Genomic DNA, 24,891 nt, shown 5'->3' on the forward strand with positions numbered 1-24,891 from the left:
GGTGTTTAAACTTTTATACACAGTTTTTTCTTCTGGATCAGAGCTACACAGTCTTACGTTAACTAAACAGATCAATATCCAATGTGTACTGTATCTGACATAGACTAAAGATTTTATTTTAGCAGAAAAGGCTTTGGACTAAACTGTTACTCGTGTTAGCCACTCTAGCACCAAGTACAGTGTATCAGGCCTCGGCACACTCAAACATTTGCCAAAAAACCACAGGAATCACCCACTGATTTCAAAAGTAGCCTACAAAACGATGAATACCCGACTTACCCAGCCTTGCAAGAACAATAGGCATCAGTGATCTTTGTCCACAGCTATATTGATGTAGAGGGTGAGTGGATCTGCCGTTTTCCTCGTCGATTGAAAGCATTTTGCTGTGAGGTGCACAATGTTGGAGGCATCGCGTGGCTCAAACACCTTGATCTCATCCAAAACAGATGACATGAACTTCTTAGTTCCTCTGTCCATTGTAGAAGCTGATATATTGTGAAAATCCGGTAGAAATGATGCACTAATCGAGTCAGAAATACACTGCAGAGAATGAGTCAAAGTGGAAGGCGCCATGTTTACATAGAAACAACGCACCGCGAGGCTTTGTTTGTGGGACTTGCGACCACGTGGGATTTTCTAGGTCGGTGGTGGGCGGAGCTTGGTAAGGTCCATAAAGGCCTCCAGCGTAAAAATAAAATAAAAAAACATATCAACGGCTTCCCTAAACAAGGCTGACTTTAACACAGAATGTCTTCTTTCTGCAGATACCTTCGCCAGTAAGGTAGCCGCCGTCCAGGACACCTACGCGGACGCTTCCATAGGGAACGTGACCGGCAGCAACGCCGTTAACGTCTTCCTGGGCATCGGCATGGCCTGGTCCGTGGCCGCCATTTACTGGCACATGAAAGGGAAGCCGTTTGTGGTGGAGGCCGGCTCGCTGGCCTTCTCCGTCACCCTCTTCACCATCTTCGCCTTCCTGGCCGTGTCGGTGCTGCTCTACCGGCGCCGAGCCCACATCGGAGGGGAACTGGGCGGCCCGCGAGGACACAGACTGGCCACGTCGGCCATCTTTTTCAGCCTCTGGTTTCTCTACATCCTCTTCTCCAGTCTAGAAGCCTACTGTCATATAGAAGGCTTCTGAGCAGGTTGAGACTCCCGACGAAGAAAAGCAAAGAGTGGAAATTGGGTCAATCTTAATGCTAGGAACGGTTTTTTTTCTAAGATATGTCGTCTGCTCTCTCCCTCTCCACCTTTCCCTAAAGAAACCTCGGAGGCACGCATTCTGCCCTCTAGTGCCAAAAGGCCCGCACTGCAGCTTGGGTTTTATCTGGGTTTTATTTCCCAGCATGCCCACAAAGGATTGCCAAGGAGGTCCTGCATTCTGCTGTTAACCTGGAGAGAGCAGAGTTAATCAGAGGTTTATATTTTTCTCAAAACGGGACAAAAAAAGACTTTTTAAAGTAAACATATTTTGGGGATAAAAATGCAAAAACGAATGCAACAAAAATAAACAAGAGACCCAGTCACACAGAGGAATTAAAGAACTATTTTCTGATTTGAAAAAAAATAAATAAATAATAATAATGACATTACAGTTAGAAAGGAAAATACGATGCGACGCGATGTGGAGTGAAAGAGGGGTGGATTGATAGTATTTATTTTATTTGCGTCCTTTCCTAAAAGGAGCTCTGTCAGGAATCCCGCAATCAGGAAGAGGAACAAGAAACGACGGCGACGGCTCACACCGCCGGACGAATCACGACTCAAGCAGGAGAACATGGGGGTGGGAGGAATGCGAACACGGTCAAACTGCCCTGAACATTACTTCCTTACGCTAAATGTATCTATATATATTATATTTCCATATTTTCTGTATATTTTCAATATTTGTTTAAATGTGATCCTCTACTGCTCTGACAGAGGATCGCCGCGGCGCAGCGGGAGGAGGCCGGGGTGAGGGAGGGCAGGGTCAAACTATATATCTGAGGATGTCTTCACCTTTCTAAGAGTTATGTATCTTGCCTATAGGTAAACGAGTATGACATTGTATTTTTGTTTAATTACCGATATCTTGGTCTCACTTGACTTTTCACCGTTTTTTGCGATCGGAAGTCCGAAGAAAAGAAAAAGAAAAACGGCTAAATTTGTTGCTGCAGAAATAAATTCAGAGGTATTTTTGTACTCTTCCTTCCATGCACTTTGCTGTATAGTTCTACTTCTGGAGACTTCTTCTTCTTCTTCTTCTTCTTCTTCTTCTTGTACATGTGCAAAAGGCTAATGGTCAAAGTGGTCACGATGAGCTGACCGTCACGATGAACTGACGGGCCTGTGGAGGGAGAGGTGTTTGCTGCAGCTACCCCACAAAAATCAGACTCTTGGTTTGGTCAGAGATTCCCCGTTCTCTGCATGAGGATGCATTAGTTAATATACATTTAGTATCTGTGTCCAATTACTGACACTCGTGATTTGTGCATCACTTTGTCTTGGGTCTCTAGGCTGGTTTTCAAACTCAGAACGTATTCGTTATCACTTTGTTTTGTTCTACACTGTAAAAACACAACATCTTACCATGTATTTTTGGTGTACTTATAGTGCAAATATCTGAGTAGACTTGAAATAAGACAAAACTAAGTTATAAGTGACTTTCCAGCAGGAAACAGGAGCTTGTTTGATATAAATAATTCCTTAATATTTATGTCTTTTTTAAAAAAAAACAGTAGTTCCACTGGGAGATTATTTCACTCATAACAAGACCTCTTCCCATATTAATGAAATCATTTGCCACTTTTTTATTAATATTAAGAAATTATTGATTAAAACAATCTCCAATGTCTTAAAGAAAAGTTACTCGTCAGTTAAACAAGACCAAAAATATTTGGTAAGGTTTTGCGTTTTTGCAGTGTAGCTAGAGTCAGAAGTGTCACTATTGGACATAGATGATCTGCTCTTTCTCTAAGGAGGTAAGTGGACCCAACCAGTGAGCTCGTATGATACCGGTCCTAACGTACAGATCTGGAAAACTCTTTAATCCTGCAGTTTTCAAACAAGCAAGTCAGCTTGTGTGGTATAACAACGTGCAGTTTTGACGCGCTCCAGCACCTCACACATAATCCGCTGTCCTGGAATCTTTAGAAAGAAACCTTTAGAAATATGACATGGAAAAACTTCTGGCAAAAAAACAAACCAAATGGAATCATTAGAGAATTTTGCCCTGGTTTCTCAATCGGATTACGGCCTGGATTTTTTTTCCCCCCTGTGAGGAATGATGGAAAGCATCCCCACAGGATGATTGCTGAATATGAATAATCCACTTTTTTGACGAGGCTTTTGTAAAAGACACCTCACAAAAATTCACTGACTGAAAACCTAAGTTTATGCAATTGTTTTTTTTCTCAGTTTCGTTAAAATGTCTTACATTTTTCGATAACTTGAAGCATAAATCTTTTCGCGTTCTTAAGAGAGCTCTAAATGTATTTGTAGGAAGGAATAACATGAACATGCTGCAACAATCTGTAAGATTTATTTCTAAACATTTATTCATTTTCACAATTACAATATTGATGTTAAAAATAGTGGAATGTCAAATTTTCAGCTCAATAAGAAAAAAAAAATGTCGGCTTAAAACAAACGGAAAAAACTCACAGTCATCTCAAAATTACCTATGAAATACAAATAATATCATTAATCAATCAGGCTCAGAGTACAGATCTGTAATTTTTATACAGGGCAGGGTCAAATAAATACTATTTTAATTAAACTCTTGCTTCCTCAACAAAGGTTTCCCTATAACTTCTCCAAATAGGCATTTTAAAGGTGACTAAACCTTATTAGTACGCAACAAATCTCTCTTCCAAACACAAGATTAGACTAGTGTTGCTATTTGTTCTAGAAATGCATCTGCATCTTAACTCGAGTCGAGCAAATCTCAATCTCGTTGTAATCTGTTGATGACAATGACAAATAAATCTTATCTTATCTTATCTTATCTTATCTTAGAAATACAGAATAATCAGTGAGTCCCAATTTCTATACAGTTTAAGTTATTAGCTTTAGAAATCCTGAGGCCTTCAACTGGTAAATTAAAAAGCATTGTGTCATATTGGTATTAATTTTATCTTTAAGTAAAACAACTGGATAGACGTCATCAAAACTTGTGATTTCTGTTCTGACTTTTTTTTCTGCCAGATGTTGTAGAAGCCCTACGCATGTTTACGGCTGCAAAAATAAAATATTTCTCATGGAAAAATATTTGACTGAGACTGAGTGGGAATATTCTCAACACAAGCACCCTGTCGTTTCACCAAAAGCGCCAAATAATCCGGAATATCGAGTTATTTAAACGGTCTCCGGAGATTACTGCTTACTACGGCTTTATGCAATGAACGTATCTCGTTGTTTTTCCAAAATATACAAATCCTGATTTTCACAAAAAAAAAAACTCCAGAATATCTTCTCTGTTGTGATCTCTGACCGAAACGCTTCGTATCAGGTCAGCGTCCAGGGCTGCTGGTGTCGGTGCTGCAGGTAGCTCTGGTTTCAGATCCAAAAGTCGACATAAATCCACGTTATGTACAGAATCTTCAGTGTGTCTCCACAGAAACACACACACACACACACCCCAGGGGTCACTATAACGTCACATTTCACCCACGGACTGTCAAATTTTTTTTTCATTTGTTATAAATTTGCTATCAGGAAGTGTGTCATATCTACATTCTGTGACTATCTCTCATTTATTTAGTTGTACTTTGTAGCTAAAATGTCAGCCGGTTTGCGTGTGTGTGTGTGTGTGTGTGGGTGTGAACACACAGCATATCTGAAGGAACCCGCCTTTCTGTTTTGCTTCCTTTTCTTTCCCTCTCAGCCGGTGGGATTGAAGGGAAACATCATTGTGCAGTAACTGGACTTGTGGTTGTCGTGGGAAACTGAAAGGTTCAATAGTAGTGTGTGGGAGCCTGGGGGGGTTATAATACTGTTGTTTTAATTGTTTTTCTTTTTTTGCGTGTGTGCGGGGTTGTGTGGGCGTGCGTAGGCGGGTGTGTGTGGGTGTGTGGGCGTGTGCGTGTGTGTGTGTAACAGAAAAGGGGCACATTTTTTTGGATGAGTATGTTTTGCTTTTTTTGTTTTTGGCCTGCTATGAGATGTCAAAATAATAATAATAATAATAATAATAATAATAAAAATTAAAAAACACAGCAAAATCCAAAAGCGGATCATTTCTTCTTTTTTTTTTTTGCAAAATTGAACCAGTTGTTCCGGTTCCGAGACATATCACTCTCACCTTCACTAATTAATCCTGTCACCTCTGCTCTCTGAATTCTAGTTAAAATATTAAGACAAAATATCTGGTCAAAATCTGTAAAAAATATCATTATTGCACCTGTGTAATCTCACTCTGACAAATTGAGGAAAAGCCAACTTTTATTCGAGAATATTTATACACTGCTGGCAAAAAAAAAAAAATGTGTAAAGTAATAATTGTTTTTAACAAAATCACAATATTTTTGACTACCTTTGCATCTTGTTTAACATTTCACCTCCCTTTGGATTCTCTCACACTCTCCTCTCTTCAGGTCACACACTGTATGAGACTAAAATGGCTGCTGGGAAACCATTTCTGATTAATTTGGCCATACATTTTGAGCCATTATCCTCATAAAGGACAAAGTTATGACCCATTTTCTGCTTACTGGTAGACTAAAACACCCTAAACAATTGGTGTAAGGTGTTTTTCATCATATTTGTGGTTTGTAATATCCTACACCTATCTAGATTGTTCACTGGAAAAAAAAACAAACAAAAAAAATCTTACCAAAGCACAACAGTTCCTGTTGAACTCCCAGTTGATTTTATCTACTTTGTTTATGATGTGTTGAAGGAAAAAGCTTTTTATTATTATTATTATTTTTTTTTTAATAGGCATCAGTTCAACCAGATAGTGTCTCATCACGCCACACTGAAAAAACACAAAATCTTACCAAGTATTTTTGGTCTAGTTTCTAGTGCAAATATCTTAGTACACTTGAAATAAGACGAAACTAACTTCAAATAACTTCCCAGCAAGATATAAGAGCTTGTTTTAGTCAATAATTTCTTAATATTGAGTACCAGTGCCTGAAGAATGTTAAAACCAGTTGTTTTTAATCTTTTTTTCTGAATTTTTCAGTGAGATTGTGCCGCTGCAGTAAAAAAAAAAAAAAAGATTTTTTTTTTTTTTTACTTATTTTGAGGAAAATTTATATTTTCCAGGGGTTCATTTGTCCAATTCTCTTTTTTGTTGTTGGGAACCGGGGTTTTGGGGGTTTTTCTCTGTTCGCCTGCTGCTTCATTCTTTATCCACCAGATGTGTTAGAGGCTGCACACCTGGAGAGGCGTGCCCGCTGACTCAGTCAGCACACCTGTTACTCATCGCCCAATCATCCTGGAGCTTAAGAGTAGCAGACTGCCAGCAACTCGTCGCCTGAGTGTTTGCCAGTAATGGTACTCTGAGCACTATGAGTTAGCGCTCTGTGGTTTCCTTAGAAGACCTTCTAGTAATCAATTCTTGTTGCCTCTCTGTTTCTCACGTGATTCTTCGTGACACCTTGGAAGTTTCCCTGTGAAAACCCTAGACCTGGCTTTTGGATTTTTCCTCCTGTGTAAGAGATGGCACACATCTGTCATTGTATACAGTCTGGCACCATCATTAGATGGACTTGTAGTATTAACGCTCATTTCTACAGCCTGTGATAATCAGATTTATTTAAATGTTCCAAATCCTTGGGGCAGACTGTGGATAGTTACCCACTGGTTGCCCGAGCCCCTTCTTCATCTCTGCAGATTAACCATAAACCGTTCCTGGATTACCCAGCTGGCAGTCGGCTCGCTCCTCTGCTCTCCTACACGCCTGAACTTACCTGTCCGCCCTCCACCGCAGCCTCCACATCATCTGACCAGAACTTACTCGGTCAAGACCTCACTCTGGAACCTGGATCACCTTTAGGACACCCACAAAGATACCAAACCCACCAACCAACAGTTTCCCCTCTTCTGGGTGGAAGTAACCTGCAAATCAAGTAAGATCGGTCTAATTTCTCGAGTTCCGATTACCTCAAACTCACCATCTTCCTTGCTGCTCTTCAGTGTGCAGACGATCCCGTGGGCCTTCCCCCAGGACCAGACCCTTTCACCAACATTTTCATATTATTCAAATAAACTTTATTTATCTGATTTCCCGTTCTCCTGGTGTTCTGCATGTGGGTTAAGAAACTGGAACCCAGCATGGCATTAGTATTTTTTTCTGCTTTTAAGATGACAAAAGAGAATTTATTTTTTCCTTAACTGATCATTTTAAGTCGGTAAATGCTGCAGCTTAAATGGGTTTCCTGCGTGTAAAGAAAGCACAACAGTGAATCATCCCAAACTCAATTGGATTTTGTAGTTGATTCATTTTACTGCAGCCGCTGTCTGCAAACTCTGAACGTTTTCGTTTTCGTTCCGCTACATCGAGGAAGTGTTGCCTTCCTGCATACATGACATTAAGCTCCTGAAAATAGGATACAAATTTGTGTTAAAACTAAACTCAGTAGTTTTTAACTTAAGGATGACAGTTCAGTTTAAACACACATGCACATTTCTTATAAGTAGGACTGTTTGTTGGAAAGCCGTTAATGAGATTTCATTTTTTTTACTCTTTAATTCTGCCTTGTTTTACAGAGTTGTGTATGAATTCTCCTTAGAATATGAATGTTTTATGCTGAGTATGTTTATCTTTCAAACATTTTAATTTAATGTGCATAAAAACACATTAAATGTTTTTTTAGTGTGTTCAAAAAACATTAAAAAACACTTTTTAAACTTTTATTAATAAATAAACTTTACTTTAAATTAACTTTATTAATAAATAAACTTTTTATTTATTTTTGCTAAATAAATAAAAAGGAACGCCTATTGTATGTGTGTGTGTAAAAAGGGGCTCGCCCAGGGAACCATTCATGCTAGAACCGCCCCTGTCACTGAGCTGGAACCGCATGTTGGGAGGAGGAGGAGGCTGGGAACTAAACAACTGCTGACGTATCCATGCACCAATGGGATGGCAGAGGATATTCGCACGTTAGACAGCTAGTTTGGAAAGAAAAAAAAGAAAGAAAAAAGACCACTGCGTCCAGGAAGTCCCAGCGATGATTGGATGCTGGATGCAGCATGGGGATCCATGAAGCTGCGGTAGCGATGCGCTTTATGGGGTCCAGCAGGGATTGCAAGGGGGACGGTGCAGCAGCACAAGGCTGCTAGTTCTCCACGGTGTTTATTTGTGAGGTTAAGCGCTACTTAGCTCTCTGTGCGTGTGTCTGTGTGTGCGCGTCGGGGTGTGAGGACGCAGGACGCTCCAAACCGCGTCAGGTGGATGCGCTGCAGCGATCCACTTCGCCCCTATGGATCGCGTCCATGGATGTCTTCAAACCTGCTTTGGACAGCAGTTTGAGTCCCCAGGCGTCACTATCTGAAGAAGCGGAGGCGGATGTTTTTCGCTGGCCCGGCACAGCGGAGAGCGGCGGCGGCGGCTCGGCTCAGGATGCGGAGCCCGCCGCGCCGCCGCCGCCGCCGCTACCGCCGCCTGGTGTCTGGACGGCCGTGTTCGACTATGAGGCCGCTGCGGACGACGAGCTTAGCCTGCGCAGGGGGGACCTGGTGGAGGTCCTGTCCAAGGACTCCCTGGTGTCGGGAGACGAGGGCTGGTGGACCGGTATGATAGCCGACCGGGTTGGCATTTTCCCGTCCAATTATGTCAGCAAAAGGAACGGAACAGAGGAGGAGGCAGGCCTGCGGGAGAGCTCGGAGCACCCTGTGCCTCCTCTGCACCGTGAGTATCCCCATTGTGCAAAGAATCTTTAGAAGAAAAAAAATAACTAAGCAGTAAACCAATGCGCATCTAAAACACGGATCATGGGGATGGAGCGCTTCTGGCAGCATGCTGGAGGAAGCTGCACATTAAGAGTGCTGTGTCACTCCGGTTGGCCTAGAAACAGGCTGGCTAGGCATCCTCAGCTTCAGGACCATTATTCAAGTGGTGCACCCCAGCTCACCGTTATCCTATGGTATCCCCCAGAAAACAAACCGAGGAGAACACGTCCTCCTTTGCGTGTAAAATTAGGTTTTAATGTAGTGTGTGCGCTTGGTTTGCAATATGATACAATCGGTTTCGCAATAAATAGAGGCTCCAACGGGGTGCCATGACCAGGCAGTTTGCTGTTCCCTACGATGCACAAGTATTTGTAGCGCTAGTGGCCTTTTACTTGATCATGAACATGCAGGAAAGGCGACCAGGGGTGGAGGATGGGGGGTGAGAAGCAATGAATGGCCTGGGGTCAAGAGAGCTGCATCAATATATGATGATGCACCTGCTCCTGTGCTGACTGAGCTACACAGCACCTAATATTAGATTTCTTTTTAATGGGAACTATCAATTAGTTGCCATATACACACATTTTTTCATATGTACTTTATTTTTTGAGCTCTCTGCCAGTTTTGAATACCGTCAGTCCAACCCTGTCGAAATTGTAAGTGGCCCTCATCAATAGTCGCCCTTTAAAACATTTCTGGACGCGGCCCTGTAAATGTACTGACGACGCTAGTGAAGTTATGCTCTAACCACAAATCCAGTTTTACTCACTATAACAGATTTACAAAAGAAAAAAAAGGTTATCAGATCTAGATAAACCTGTTTTGTTTGGGCGGACCGCGCTGTCGCAGCCGGTCGTTCACACCGGTGACCCACTTCCACTCACCTGAAATATTCATCAAGGTCAGCCTCGCCACGCAGACGTTCCCTTTTCTGAAAACATTTAATGTCTCAATTTAGTCGATAAATTTACCGTAGCAATTCTGCATACATTTTGTTTGGAAATATTTTTAATCGATATTTCCGGTTAGAAATAATGTGGGTGTAACAGCTAAAATAACGTCTATTAATTTAATATAAGTTTTGCGTGCCTGGTTCGTCCACCGTGTTGAACGAAACAACAAATATAACAGTTGGCTTTGTGATAAACATGAAATATACGTTATTTAGCAAAAACTCCCTCAAAGTTAAGGAGCTTAGCTTGCTAGCAAGTTTAGCATCCCCGCTGTTGTTAAGCTAGCTGGATAAAACTTTCATTCTGGCTCCAACAAAGAAACTATACTACAAGTCGCAGTTGTAACTTCGAAGAAAGTTAAAATACTATTTAATTATTTAAGTTAAGATATGGAAAAGTAAAAATATCTCAAAGAAAAATGCCAGAATGCTAAATACGCTTTGTTTTACACAATAAAGTGGTATTGTTCTTTACAGCTCTTGCTTGATTCAATGATCAATATACAGTTTTTTTAATTGAAAAAGCACTTGAATTTAAAAAAAATCTTTCTCATAGCATATCTGCTTTGTTCTTAATATAGTTCTTAAGCTTTTTTTTCTCTAAACTTCACTTTTATTTTGGCATTTTGACTCAGTTTTGATATTTTTTTCCTTTTTTCATCTATTTTCCAACAACAGGACAAAATCAAGCAAAAAAGTGTTTTTTTCCCCCTCACCGTTTTCCAAAACTTGATCAAGTTGTTACTCTTGACACCATCACACTCTTGACTTTTACAAGTCAAGATCATTATTATATCAAAGTTGATATAATAACAAGCACCCATTTAATCATATTAGCCTTACTGTTCTTTGTTAAACCATCATCTTTAGTTCAATTCTAATCATATTGAGGTAGGATTTGTAACCAAAGTGGTTAAGAATTGAATTGTTTAAATTTACAAACTAATTATTCAGACAAAACTTAATACCATAAAGAAAAAATCTATTTTAAAGTGCACAGGACATTATTTCTTCCTTCTCCAACTCTAGAGTCTACATTTTAGGACAGATACTTGATCTATCTGAAGCAACACAGTGACTTACAGACACAAAAAGCATTCTTCTCATAAATGACCTAGTTTGGAGCATGGCAAACTTGTTTAATTGCTGCAAGTGTTGTTTCTGTCTCCTCTCCGCCGCAGTCTTGGAGATCGATTTCTCGGAGTTCACCCTGGAGGAGATCATCGGGGTGGGTGGCTTCGGAAAGGTCTACCGCGCAGTGTGGCGGGGCGCCGAGGTGGCCGTGAAGGCGGCCCGACGGGACCCCGACGAGGACGTGGCGCAGACTCTGGAGAGCGTGCGTCAGGAGGCCAAGCTCTTCGCCATGCTCAGCCATCCCAACATCATGGCTCTTCTGGGGGTGTGCCTGCAGGAGCCCAACCTGTGCCTGATCATGGAGTACGCTCGCGGGGGGCCCCTGAACCGGGCCCTCGCCGGGAAGCGCATCCCCCCATGCACGCTGGTGAACTGGGCTGTGCAGATTGCACGAGGCATGCACTACCTCCATGACCAGGCCATTGTCCCCATCATACACAGAGACCTCAAGTCCAGCAACAGTAAGATTCCCTCACTTTGTGTTTTTATTACTGTCTCATTGAATAACTGCCAGAACACTGTGAAATATACCACAGTCCCGTTTGTGTTGCGCTACTACTCTTGTATTTTTCACGGTTATAGAACGGGTACGGAAATAAGCAGTTTTGAAACTCCAGTCAATTATACACTAATCTGCACTAGTACGGACTTTCTCTCTCATCTACCAGCTTTTTTTACCCCAAGAAAAATTCTCTTAATGCACCTTTAAAGTGTAAAATAAATCTATTACTGTATTATATTTTTATTATCATTACGTGGTTAGAAAGTATGTGCTTCAGAAGTCAAATCAGGAGGAAAAGGAGTTTGCATGTTTACTTGTGGAGTTGTTGTAATCTTGCATTTTGCCCAATTGGATCCTGTAAGTCCCAAGCCTATTACTGAGGATTTGCCCAGCGCTCTGCCCCGGCCTCCTCATTGGTGGCTCCGACAATGTGTGCAGTGAGGCCCCCGGCTGCCATTGGCTGATTCTGTGGCGATCATCTCGGGAGCTTCACTTTCAAAGTCACTCAGACTTGATGTCACGCTGGACTTTGTGGGGAAAACCCAAACCTTCCTGAGCTTACGGAAGCAAGTGGCCAGAGGCTGACCTCTCTTTCTCTTTTGCTTCTGCCTTTGACGTTAGCCTCTAAATGATTTCATTAGGACAGTCTTAGCAAATGAAATATTTGTGTTTATTTTTCGTACCTGTGTTTTACAGTCTTCCAATGGATTCCTTGTTTCCTCAAACGTATTTTGCCTGCGTTTAAGCTGACTTTCAGTCCAACTCTTTCTTCATTTATAAACAGTTGAAACTTGATATTTTCATTCACTGTAAAAGATACCCATATTGATTTTTCTGACTGTCGGTATTAGCAGGCCTATTTCTGTTTGCTAAATGCCAAACACACACAAGCATAAGCTCCTCAAAATAGTTTGATGGAGTTTTGTCTCATTCCTCCTGACAGAACTGGTGGAGTAGAGTCAGGCTGAACGTCTTGCTCACACACACCTGCCGTCCCATCCTCAGTTACATCAGATCTAAAACATGTGGAATAGAGGACGAAATCCAACACAACCACCACCAAAATGCCATGAGAGACTGTTGATCTTCCCACTCTCCCCCAACAATGTTTCTAAACTCACATTTTTATCTTGAAATGACCATTATTTCCCCAAAATAGTCTTTGTAAATCCTGTTCATAGTTTCAGCTACATCTGCTGCATACCAACCCATCTTACCCAAAGGGCTGTGCATTACAGCGAGTTCAGACATCTGAAGCATGACTGGCCTATCTGGGATGGAGAGGGGAGTGACCACATCTGCAGTCAAGCCTTATGTAAAGGGGCAGTAGTGTGTAAAATTGACCTTTTTACAGCTGTGAGTCGTGTTATGATGTTGTTTCCTCATCAAAAACATACCTGGAATGAGAAATCCTTTAATCTCCCATGGCAACCATTCAGCTGTGCAAAACTCCTGAGTGGACCTAGCTCAAACGATAAGTCTTCCGAGCTTCTGCCTTACAGAACTCCCATCCCCCGTGACTCTCCCTCTCAGCTCCTTCAGACTAGCCTGCAGCAATTAGCAATCACCTGGTAAAACGTTGTTAAAGGGTTAATAGAGGAGCCATGTTGTGATGACTTCCTGAAGGCGGAGTTTCAGGAAGAGCAGGAGTTTTTAAAGAGACAGAGGCCCAATTTCAAAGTGTTAATTTACAAAGTCAAAATTCTTTTAAGTCATATTTAACAGCATTTTTAGAATTGAAGGTTACACAGTTACTTGATTATGCTATAAAATGTCACCATGTGGCTGGAAAACACAAAACACTTTCCCTTTAACTCAGCTGCTTACCAGCCGGGTTCACTTTAGCCCCATAGTTTGGGTAGAATTTCTGCGGAAGCCATTTCCACGGCGTCACAGTGACGTGAGGGGTAGATGAAGAGGCGCTTGATGTGCACCGCAGCCCTTGGACACTCCCCTCCTGGGCTGGGCGGGTGCAGCCGCAGCAGATGGCCCGGGCTTTGTGGAGCTGAGAGGAAAGGCCTCAGCGCAAGTGTTCAGGATTTTCCAGGGCACGTCCGGACAGGGGGGTGTTTTTCATTGCCTATTAGAGCAACCTTGGTTTGTTGTAACAGGCTATTTCAGGAGTTAAACTGTATAATTAGTGCTATGTATGAGACGTTGGGTTGTAAAAGCATGAGGGGAATACATTAGCATTGATCAAGGGGGAGTTGGTTTTCTCCTCTGGATTGCTTTTGTTGTCGTAGCTCGTAGTAGCTTTGTTTTTACTGTTTATTCTTTCTTCTTCTCTTCTCTGCTTTCATCTTTTGTATCCTTTCATTCTGGCCTTCCAACAACCACACCTTGTTTTGTTCACCCCCTCTTGTTTTTTTTGTTTTTTTTAATTTGCCGTTGTGGTAAATCACGGGACTCATGCTACCGCTTCATCTCAAATCCCGATGGTGATCACCTGAAACCCTCCACCCTAACCTCCCACCAACCTGCACGCAACCCCTCCTGCCCCTCCCACTACCTCCAAACTCATTTCCATTCACCCAACCCAACATCCCCACTTCCACCATTGCCGCACCCAGTCCTGATCCTCGAAAGGGTGGAGATGGAGGACCTCAGCAACAAGACTCTGAAGATAACCGACTTTGGATTGGCCCGGGAGTGGCACCACACCACCAAGATGAGCGCCGCCGGGACCTACGCCTGGATGGCTCCTGAGGTTATCCGCTCGTCCACGTTCTCCAAGGGTAGCGACGTGTGGAGGTGGGCGGAGGAAGGAGAGCCCCTGCAGAAAAAAAACAAAAAAACAACAAGCTGCACAGAGCTTAGAAAACGAATCCATGAAAGAAAAGAAAATCCATGAAAAATTGACTTTATATTCACATTTATGTAATGGTATGTTAAGGCCATTGTAGATTGAAAAAAGAAGAGGAGGAGTAAATTTCCACCCAAAAAAACTCAGAAATTTTCTGGAAAAAAACCCAGGAAAGTTTCCAAGTTTGTATAGTCAAAGATTTTCTAGAAAAATTCTGAAATCATTCGATTAAACTTGGAAATGGGTATGTTTGAAAAGTCGCAAACTTGCTAGAAACACTACATTTTCTAGAAAAAACTTTTTGAAAATGTTTGACTTCTGAAACTCTGCAAATTTCCAAATGTCGAAACCTGTTGAGACTTTAAAATAAGAAATTTCTCCCCCTCTCAGCTCCTTCAGACTAGCCCAGAGCAATTAGCAAACACCTGGTGGAGCTGCACATCTACCTGAGCTCATCATAGGAGCTGCTTCTCAGTGCAACGCTGGTAAAAACAATGTTAAAGGGTTAATAGAGGAGCCATGTTGTGATGACTTCCTGAAGGTGGAATTTCACAAACAGCAGGAGAATTTAAAGAGACAGAGGCCCGATTTCATGTCGTTTTTTTAAGTCATATACAGCATTTTTATAACAACTAAAGGTAACTTGATTGTGCTATAAAATGACACTATGTGGCTGGATTACTGTCTCTTTAAGGATCAGTAAATCTCTAAAGTTTACCTTTTGAAACAAAATCTTTGCTATTTTTCTAAAGCCCAACTGAATTGGTTTTGACTGGATTTAACAGTTTGAATACATTTTCTCATCGTGATTACTCTCTCTATATTTAGAATCCCGATCAAAGTAACAATCCACCCGTTCGTTGTCTTCCACCTACCCGAGATCCGGTCGTGGGGTCGCCAGTTCCATATTTCCCGACTGATACCCTTTTGACTTTTCTGTTTGTCACATAACAAACATGCCAATATCCGCAGCTCTTACGATCAGCTGCAGAAGAAGAGGTACTAGTGGTGCCTTTAAGAGCTAAAATATCAAAGTTGCCACAGTGTAAAAAGAATCTGGCGCATTCCTACACGATTCCTTGCTAACGTGATTTGTTTGTAAGCTCTTCTTTTATCTGTCAAAAGACACACCACTCTGCTTCACACACTCACGCTCTCTGATATTGACCTTTTTCCGTCTCCGCTCGGTATTTACACGAGTGGGGTGCAGAATGATCCTGTTTTTGACATTTACCAAAGTAATGTGGCTTTCTTGACAGTCCAGTCTCTTTCAGCAAGCACGCTGTTTAACATTCATGTATTCCTACGCATTGAAATCAAAATGATCAAAATCCCACATCTGAGTGATCAAGTGCAATTTTCATGCCATAATCACAAGTCTCCCTGCGTTTTTCCCCTCGTGCGTTGGCAGTTATGGCGTGCTGCTGTGGGAGCTGCTGACTGGAGAAGTTCCCTTTCGAAGCATCGACGGTCTCGCCGTAGCCTACGGAGTGGCAATGAACAAACTGGCTTTGCCCATTCCCTCCACATGTCCCGAGCCTTTTGCACGTTTGATGGAGAGTAAGTAGAAAAAATAAATAAATAAATGCCATCCCACTTTATCAACTGGTGCACTTTTAGCCCCAGAAATGTACCATGAAATAACCAAACAGAATATCTAAAGTGGTCTTTTTTTTCTTTCTTACAGACTGCTGGAGCCCGGATCCTCACTCTCGGCCGCTGTTCACAACTATCCTGGACCAGCTCACTGCCATCGAGGAATCAGGCTTTTTCGAAATGCCAGCAGAGTCCTTCCATTCCCTGCAGGACGACTGGAAACTGGAGATCCAGGAGATGTTTGATCAGCTTAGGACCAAGGAAAAGGTGATGAGAAGAGCTAGAAAAAAACCGGAAAAAACCCCCCCAGAATGTCATTCTTTTTTACTTGATTTCTTAAAGACTACAGTTAAGTGAACTTAATTTATGTAGCACTTTTCATATGTCAGAAACTGGAGAAGGAAATCTAAAGATAAAACCTTTGTTAAAACTATCACCATGTTGTGACAGTACGTTAAAATCTATAAAGAAATCGAGCTCCTCCACCTCTTCCCTGGGCTGCTATTGCCGTCTGAAGAAATGCACCGCTTCCATTCAAAAACAACCAGTCAGAGCCAGGAGGCACCTCTCAACGTGCTAATGACAGAGAAACGGCTTACTGACAGAGGAAAACCATTTATCCGCAGTCATTGGTGTCCATGCCTAGCCTTAGCATTCATGACGGGCTATGCAGATGGGGAGCAGTAGAACAGTAGAGCTGTATGTCATCAGCATAGAAACAATAGTACACGTAAAAAAAAAGAAACGGACATGTTATTTGACCCAAGGGGAAAGTATACAACAACAAAAAATAGGTCCCAAAGATTGAGCCTTGCGGTGCTCCACATTTTGCACACTCGAGTCTGACATGATGTACAAAACCACTGAAGATGTGATTACACGTCACTCATAGTTTATTTCTCCTCCCCTCCTCCACCAGGAGCTGCGATCGTGGGAGGAGGAGTTGACCCAAGCTGCGCTGCAGCAGAAGTGCCAAGAGGAGGCGCTGAGGAAGCGCGAGCAGGAGCTGGCGGAAAGGGAGATCCACATCGTGGAGCGGGAGCTCAACATCATCATCCACCAGCTCTACCAGGAGAAGCCGCGTGTGGAGAGCAGGCAGGGCAAGTTCCGCCGCAACCGCCTTAAACTCAAAGATGGAAACAGGATCAGCCTGCCCTCAGGTACAAACAGCTGGCAAGCATCAACGTACAAAAGGAGACAAAATATGCTTGTGAGGCGCCAAAACCTTAGAAACTGGACATTAGCATAGATTTGACTTAAAGCTACCGACTGCAGCTACAATGAAATGTTTCCTTGAGAAATAGTTCACGCATTAGAAATTGTTTAACTAAACACTGTGAAATGTTCAGTGCTTTGCAAAGACATTAAGAAAGATATTGAGCCAGCCACTAACTTCAGTGTGTTTTAAGGGTGTATTCATGTGATAAGAAGCATTTTTTTTGTCCAAGTCATCTTTGAGGAATAAAGAAGTTGTTAAGCAACCTACTGCAAACAACTTTGTTTAATACTTTTGCTAAAATAACTTTTGGCAAAAAATAACTTGGGCCATTATTTTAGGAAGGTGATTGTGATTGTATATTCACGGCAACCTTGCAAAGTATTTGTACCGCTGGAGTTTTTCGTTTTTTGTCAAATGACAAACACAAATTCCTGATGTTCTCTTCTTATAAAAGCCATCCAGACAGCATGATGCTGATAAACAGGATGATGTGAGTTGTTGGGATTTTTTTGTACCCAATTGTAAAAGTGAAAGTAACTTTTTAACCGTTTTAAAAAATATTTTTACATATAAAAAATATTAAAAGTGGGGGGTCCATCCCTGCTGCGTGATGCTGCCACAAACCTGGGACACCATGGAGGATGTTCCATGTATGTTCATGTATTTTAAATTCCCTTTACTGTGATGCCAATAAATAAATTCATTCTCAAGTCACTGTACTGGCAAATAGAATCCACCTTGAAGAGGGGTGTGAATACTTTTGCAGGCTTTTGGGAATGTAGCGCTCCACAGTCCACGGCGTGACAAACTCAAGGTTCTTCCTTAGTTACTAGCACCAGAGTTCTGTTATGGGTTGCAAAAAGTTAAACTGTTTCGTCTTAGAAGGATCAAGCTTTTCTTACTTGGCTGTTTTTACTCTGTTACCTTCGGCACTGTCATGGAAGCTAAGGGGTTTCCGTTAATGTCCTTTAGATTTTCAGCACAAAATCACGGTGCAGGCGTCTCCGTCCCACGATCATCGGAGGAGTCTGCTCAGCAGCGGCTCCAGCCCTCCAACCAGCCCGCTCATGCTGCCGCGCCTTCGAGCCATCCAGCGTAAGGACAAGGCTTCTGGGGTTTTTTTTAAAAAGCAAAGAAACTGGAATTGTTAGCATGTAGGACAGCACTGATCATACGGGAGGAGATCAGGGCCACTGAAAAAAAAAAAAGAAGAAAGAATTCTGACTTTTCTGACTTTAATGTCAGACTTTCAAGTTAGAATTCTGAGAAATTTTTAGAATTTTGAGATTCAAAGTAAAATTCTGAAAAAAGAGCCACAATTCTGAGAAGAAATTCTGAATTTTGAGATTCAAGTTAGAATTCTGATAAGAAAGTCAGAATTATGTGGGGGAAAAAGTCAGAATTCATACAGTATCATGCAAAATTATACAAGCTTGTCTTAACACAAATTTCTAAGTTGAACTTTTAATAATATGTGAATCAAACTTTCAATATTTTTTCAGTTACCCCCGGGGAGGGCTGCACAGAGCTGGAGAGAAAGGGCTCGAGGAAAAAAGGCCGCTCCCGTGGTTGTGGCGTTTATCGGGAGCACAGCGCAGACGCCAGGTGAGAGAACCTGAAATCAAATCCTCTTGAAGTCCGTTTAACCATTCATTTTGAATTAGTGTTTGATTTTTTATAATTTTTTTTATTTTAGTCAGACAGCTTATGGTTTTCTCATCCGTCACAGTGTGAAGCCTCCCCACGAGGGCAGCAGGCAGCGGTCCTGCAGCGCCCCAAACCTCCGCAGATCTCCCAGACACAGTCCGGCCGTGCCTGGGGTGCCCAGCCTCCTGGAGACAGGTCAGCAGGAACGTCTCAGCCGGTTTGAGTTTGCCTGAGAAATGAAGCTGTTGGCGTAACAGAGACACATCAACCCCACACTGCTGCGGTTGGTGACCCACAAGTGTGTCTGCAGCTGCTTGACCACAAACAAGCACTTGCAAAGAAAACAAAAATCTATGAGGGGCCGTTTAGGACAAAAACTATGTTTTGTCTCACACACACTACTAAAGACTCATACACACACACAAAATACTAAAATTGCACATGTACATTATTAAAAATACGAGTCTCTCAGGGCGTGCCGTGGTGGCGTAGGGGTTAGCGCGACCCACATTTGGAGGCCTCAAGTCCTCGACGCGGCGGTCGCGGGTTCGACTCCCGGACCCGGCGACATTTACCGCATGTCTTCCCCCCTCTCCCTCCCCCTTTCCTGTCAGCCTACTTCATAAAAAGGGACACTAGAGCCCACAAAAAGACCCCCTGGAGGGGTTACAAAAAAAAAAAAAAAAATACGAGTCTCACACAGACAAACACAAGTCTCATCCCCATATATACACCACACTTTTCAGATTTGGATGTTCACTATGTTGTGTTGGTCTATCATAAAAAAATCCAATGAAAAACATTGACACTTCTGGTTGTAAAATCTAAACACAAAGGAACAAAAATGTATGCATATTAATGGTTTTGCTTTTAGCTTTTGATGAAGTTTTTTTTGTTGTTTTTTTTTTTAGAAAATGAAGATTGCTGCTTCACCACAGAGCCAGGCGCAGCTCCTGGCCAGTCCTACCTCTGCATTCCCTTCCAAAAAGACGCCCACACATCTTCCTCCATCGAACACGAGGGAGATGAGTACTGCCTCAGCGGCCAGGTTCCCGGAACCCCGCCGTGCAGGAAGAGCCCCGGGGGAGGCCGGCGGTCTGAGCTGGTCCTGCTGGGCTGCGGGGCTCTGTTGGCGGCCGTCGGATTGGGCTGCAACCTGCTCACGCTGGCCCCGCCCGAGGAGGGCATCAAATCCAGATGGGACGCTTTCTTCCACAGAACCGCCGGCCAAAGGCGGAGCACGAGCTCCCCGACCCGCAGGCTGTTCCACAGGGAAAGCCCGCTCAAGACTTCGACCCCCGCCCTGCCCGAGCGAGGTTTGCCCTCTTCGTATACTCTCCTGTCCTTATCGTCGGTGTCCGACTCCAACTCCACCCACTCACTGCTGCGTTCCGACAGCGACGAGCTGCTGATCTGCAGGCCCGCCTCGGCGGCGTCCCGGCCGCCTGCGCCGCCTCCGCTCTCGCAGCGCAGGGCGCCGGTCCGGACGCCGGTCAACTCGCTGGTCAACATTCACGTGGAGAGCTTCAAGCGGAACCCGCGGCAGTCTCTGACGCCCACACACGTCCCCTGCGTCCCGCCCTCCGCACGGTGCCTCCGCAGGACCCCGTCGGACGGAGCCATCAAGAAGAACGGCCCTTCCAGTTCACTGGAGCCGCTGCCGGAGAGGAAAGCTTTGGACAGTGCGGGTAAAGACGTGACGTCCCGTTTTATGTTGTAGAACTCTACATTTAATAATTTCATATCCTATTAGGTTGTCTTTAAATAGAAGCCTTATGAAAATGTTTGGAATTATGCCTGCATAGGAAATAAAAATACAGCATTCCAACATATAGTACAGACCAAAGGTTTGGACACACCTTCTAATTCAATGGGTTTTCTTTATTTTCATGACTATTTATAAGGCAAGAAATCCCACTTATTAACCTGACAGGGCAGGTTGACCTATGAAGTGAAAACCATTTCAGGTGACGACCTCTTGAAGCTCATCAAGAAAATGCAGAGTGTGTGCAAAGCAGTAATCACAGCAAAAGGTTGCTACTTTGAAGAAACTAGAATATAAGGGCTATTTTCAGTTGTTTTACACTTTTTTGTTTAGTGCATATTTCCACATGTGTTATTCATAGTTTTGATGCCTTCAGTGTGAATCTACAATGTCAATAGTCATGAAAATAAAGGAAACTCATTGAATTAAAAGGTTTGTCCAAACTTTTGGTCTGTACTGTATTTGTAAAGGGGCAGTATTATGTAAACACTACGTTTTTTTTAGCTTTACCTCATGGTATAAAGTTATTTCCTCGTCAAAATAAGGTAGTGTTACTTTGATTCTTTGATGCATGTTTGAGAAATCCTTTAATCTCCATGGCAACAATTCAGTGGAAAACACCTGGGAGGGACCTGGGAGGGACCTAGCAGCGCCTTCGAAGCACAGCTCCTCCTCAAAACCGAAGCTTCTGAGCTTCTGAGCTTCCGCCTCACAGAGCAGCCCTCCCTCACTCAGCTCCTTCAGACTAGCCGGCAGCAATTAGCAAACACCTGGTGGATCTGAGAATCAGCTGAGTTCATTAGACGAGCCGCTTCTCAGCGCAACTCTGGTAAAAACTTTGTTAAAGGGCTAATGGAGGAGCCACGTTGTGATGACTTCCTGAAGGCGGAGTTTCATTATGAGGAGGAGATTTTTAAAGAGACAGAGACCTATTTTCAAGGCTTTAAATTACAAAGTCAAGTTTCTTTTAAGTCATATTTGATATATACAACGTTTTAATAACAACTGAGGCTAACGTAGTCACTTGACTACGCTATAAAATGGTACTATGTGCCTCAAAAATACATAACACTGCTCCTTTGAGGCAAAATTAAATAGTTTTCCACAGAGATGGACGGATGGACTAATCTCCAGTCTGGCAGCGTGTTAACAATAATCTGTTTTTTCTGGTTTAACAGCAGCAGGTGGCTTCAGGGGTTTAAGAGTAGACTCTCCTGAGGTTCCCCGGCTCCCTGACCCCAACGTGGTTTACCCCCCGACCCCCCGCCGTCGCTGCGCCCCAGAGCGCCCCAAAACCCTGGACTTCGTGGCTCGGCCTCGCCCTTCGCCGCGGCCGCGATGCGACATGTTCTGGGGGGACTCGCGCGTCAGGGCCAACGGACAAACGCTGGGCAGCGGCGAGTCGCCCGCCTACACCTCCAGCACAGAGACTCCGCCCACCGTGGAGTTCGGCAGGGACTCCGCGGTGCTGCCCACCCCCATGGAGGCCCCGACCCCCTTCTCACCCCGCAGGAATGCAAACCTGTTGGATGAGTCGGACGAGGGACAGTTCCGGGACGGGACGGTCCCTCTGTGCAGGCCGGAGTTCAGCCTTCCCAAAGACTCTCCTTATCATCCAGGATTCTGGTCCTGACTCATGGACAGAGGTTGCTCCTCCGCTAGCTGGAGGACTGTCACCACTCTATGAGTTTGAGTTAAGCTTTCCCCCCTTCTACACCATTCACACAAACCTGCAATGAAGTTTTGTTCTTGCTTCAGTTTAACTGTATTTTGATAAATATTTATCAAAATTGGCATCTAGAATTTGTGAAATGTCTGGCTTCAGAGACAGCCGGAAACCCCTTCGTATCACGTTCATCAGCTTTAGGTTCTCGTTTCACAAAGCTTTGCTCTCCTGTTTCAAGCTTTGGTTTCGATTGTGCATTTACTGAAGTGCACTTTTGAAAATCATCATGAATGTAAGACAGCTTTTTATTATTATTATTATTATTATTATTATTATTATTATTATTATTGCCAGGAAGTAATTTCTAAAACCACTTGAGCTCCTCTCCTCCGTCTGTTTCCCGCTCAGGTTCTGCCGGTGGACGGATTCCCTTTTTTTGCACCCAGTACACCTTCCTCACCAGTCGCTTCATGTCCCACAGATAGGGGGCGCTGTTTGATATAAGCACTCTTGTGTCTGCTTTAGAGCCACATTGTTGCGACTGTAAGAAGCAGAGAAAATAAGTTAATAGATTGTTTTTGTCTTTTGGTCCTTTTTTGTTTTTAATGGTTAAAGACATTGAGAAACAAATCTTAAAGCTGAAAGGAGAACTTTGTGCTTTATTGCTGCTGTTAAACTGTTTGGGTCAGAAATGCAACGTTTGTTTCGCCCACATGGGAAGCAGGCCCAAGAGATGTATGGAAGTTTGTTTCTTATTATTTGTATATTTTTAATGAACTACTTCATTTATTGATTTGTTTGGTGTCTTATTTTATTTTATTCTTTATCCTGTATGCCTTGATTTTTGACACTTCTTAATGCTTTATCTGAATGTTTCTGGGGCTTTCGGCCTTTGCACAAAGCATCAAGTCATTTGTTTGTAAGCTGCACTTTCTTCATCGCTCATTTAGGAATTACATTTTTTTTTATGCATTTACGTTGAAAGATTAAATTTTTTTTACAGTGTCTTTGCCAAGAAATGTAGCTGCCCAAACGAGCACTTACTGTATCATCACAAATCAGTTTTTCTTGTTTTCTTTTTTTAAATATAGTGTTTCAATCTGAAGAATCCCAGTTGTTTAATGGGAAGAAATTATTAGCTTTCTTCAAAAGGGATTTAAAAGAAAATCTGTTATAATTTGGGGGAAGGGTGTAGATAAATTAACCATTTTACAAATCTTAAATAAATATGGGATTTTAAAAAACGGAAGCATGGGATAATGCCAATTATTATTTATTTAATTTATTTAATACCTGCAACATAACTGCTATGAATAATTGAGAAAAAAAGAGCTGAAACGTGTCCTAACACCCTGCAGCGTCAAGTTATTTATTTATTTTCTTCAATTTAAGTGACCTAAGTTACATATGAGGTCCTTTTGGTCTTGATACATGTGTAAAATGTAATGCCTCCCCCCTGGGCCCCCAAATCCCCCTCAGAACTGTGAAGAACATGATCATGTTCGATGTGTACCATAACCATCTGTTTGAACTGCAGGTGACGCGACGCTGAGCTCTTGGATGAAACGTGAGCACAAATAAGCTGGAAATACTGTTTACTGATATTGTATGTTGGAGGGGAGGGGGCGATTCTGCTACTGAGTGACTTGTATTTGCACTGGAACACACTGACTCAAGTAAAATCGGAAGAAAAACATAAAACTGTTTGTTTACTTTCTTGTAGCGCTTTGGATGGTGTAAGGATATACTACACCTATCGTCAGTGGCTCTCTGCCCAGAGCAGCATAGTCTAGGGGGCGGTATGAGTACATGGAGGATGAAAAACATGGAAAGTTATCCACCAGCATTGACCAAAGCAAGCCGTGTTTTGCTAATCGATATGTCTTGTTAAATATGTGTTTGCGACGCCCTTTGTTGTGCAAACTTTAACCACAAACAGAGGCTAGCTAATAATGCTAAAGCTGTTTTTCACCATCTGAACACTGCTCCGAATTTGGCCACGAATTAAAATAATGTGAAATCTGGACTGTGTTTCATAATCTCTAGACTTAAACCTAGAATATCAAAACTGGTTTTCGTATTCTATATTTTCTAAATTGAACAGTAGGGGTTTATCAATATATTCGTTTCACAGGATGAGACGATATACAATGTTCTATTCATGTGAGTGGGATGAGCATTCAGCAATATTTTGGGAGAATCCAAAAATATTCTTTGGTTATTTTCACAAATAAGGTTAAAAAAAAAATCCCAAACTCAACAATTTTATTATAATCTTGTTATCAGTGCACAGTAACACAGTACAGGTTAGAATTGTTTACACAGAAACCCAGGCTGGGTTTCTGTGTAAACCTTCTTGCTGTAAGAAAACAGTGCAGACCACCAGGTGTGATTAATTTATGTATTTTAGATTTTGAACTAGAGGTGATCAAATAGAAACAAGAAGCTTTGATAAAATGGTGAAACAGCCCTTTAGCTGCAGTAGGAACTTGCAAATTAGATGCTAACTTTAGTGTCTTTAGCTGCTAGCTTCTTATGGTATTCATATCCTCAAAGGGCTTACAAGCTGTATTGTACTGTCACTTTGTGAACTACAAAAACTGTTGCTACGCAAATGATTAACAACTGATTGGAGCGGCCCGTCAAGTTTCTGAGTTTAAAAAATGTTTAAAATTGACAGGAAATTTGAAATGATCACTTAATAATTATGTGTTATTGGAAGATTAG

The 24,891-nt window shown here is 42.5% G+C and overlaps 2 protein-coding genes across 7 annotated transcripts in view; both read left to right on the forward strand.

Annotated features, from left to right (window-relative positions):
• The window catches only part of slc8a3 (solute carrier family 8 member 3), a 124,062-nt gene extending 121,359 nt beyond the window's left edge, over positions 1-2,703 (forward strand). For all 4 annotated transcript variants that reach the window (XM_032547084.1, XM_032547085.1, XM_032547087.1 and 1 more), the window contains one exon: positions 765-2,703. In XM_032547084.1, coding sequence (XP_032402975.1) covers positions 765-1,141 — 377 coding nt within the window. In that variant the 3' untranslated portion in view covers positions 1,142-2,703. The remainder of the gene's footprint in view (positions 1-764) is intronic.
• A 5,209-nt stretch (positions 2,704-7,912) lies between these two features.
• On the forward strand, positions 7,913-23,865 carry map3k9 (mitogen-activated protein kinase kinase kinase 9). Of its 3 annotated transcripts, none has more exons than XM_032547797.1 (11): positions 7,913-8,839; positions 11,014-11,427; positions 14,039-14,219; positions 15,683-15,831; positions 15,959-16,134; positions 16,787-17,027; positions 18,059-18,181; positions 18,589-18,691; positions 18,816-18,928; positions 19,645-20,421; positions 21,680-23,865. In XM_032547797.1, the coding sequence occupies exons 1-11, from the start codon at positions 8,425-8,427 to the stop codon at positions 22,129-22,131; spliced, it is 3,144 nt and encodes a 1,047-aa protein (XP_032403688.1). In that variant the 5' UTR covers positions 7,913-8,424; the 3' UTR covers positions 22,132-23,865. The 3 variants fall into 3 exon arrangements, with proteins under 3 accessions (XP_032403688.1, XP_032403687.1, XP_032403689.1); XM_032547796.1 differs by having other exon boundaries at positions 7,915-8,839; positions 21,677-23,865; XM_032547798.1 differs by having other exon boundaries at positions 7,924-8,839; positions 16,787-16,967; positions 21,677-23,865.
• The last annotated feature ends 1,026 nt before the right edge of the window (positions 23,866-24,891 follow it).

This window comes from Xiphophorus hellerii, chromosome 19, assembly GCF_003331165.1.
Source record: "Xiphophorus hellerii strain 12219 chromosome 19, Xiphophorus_hellerii-4.1, whole genome shotgun sequence".
In the NCBI taxonomy this organism is placed as follows: domain Eukaryota; kingdom Metazoa; phylum Chordata; class Actinopteri; order Cyprinodontiformes; family Poeciliidae; genus Xiphophorus; species Xiphophorus hellerii.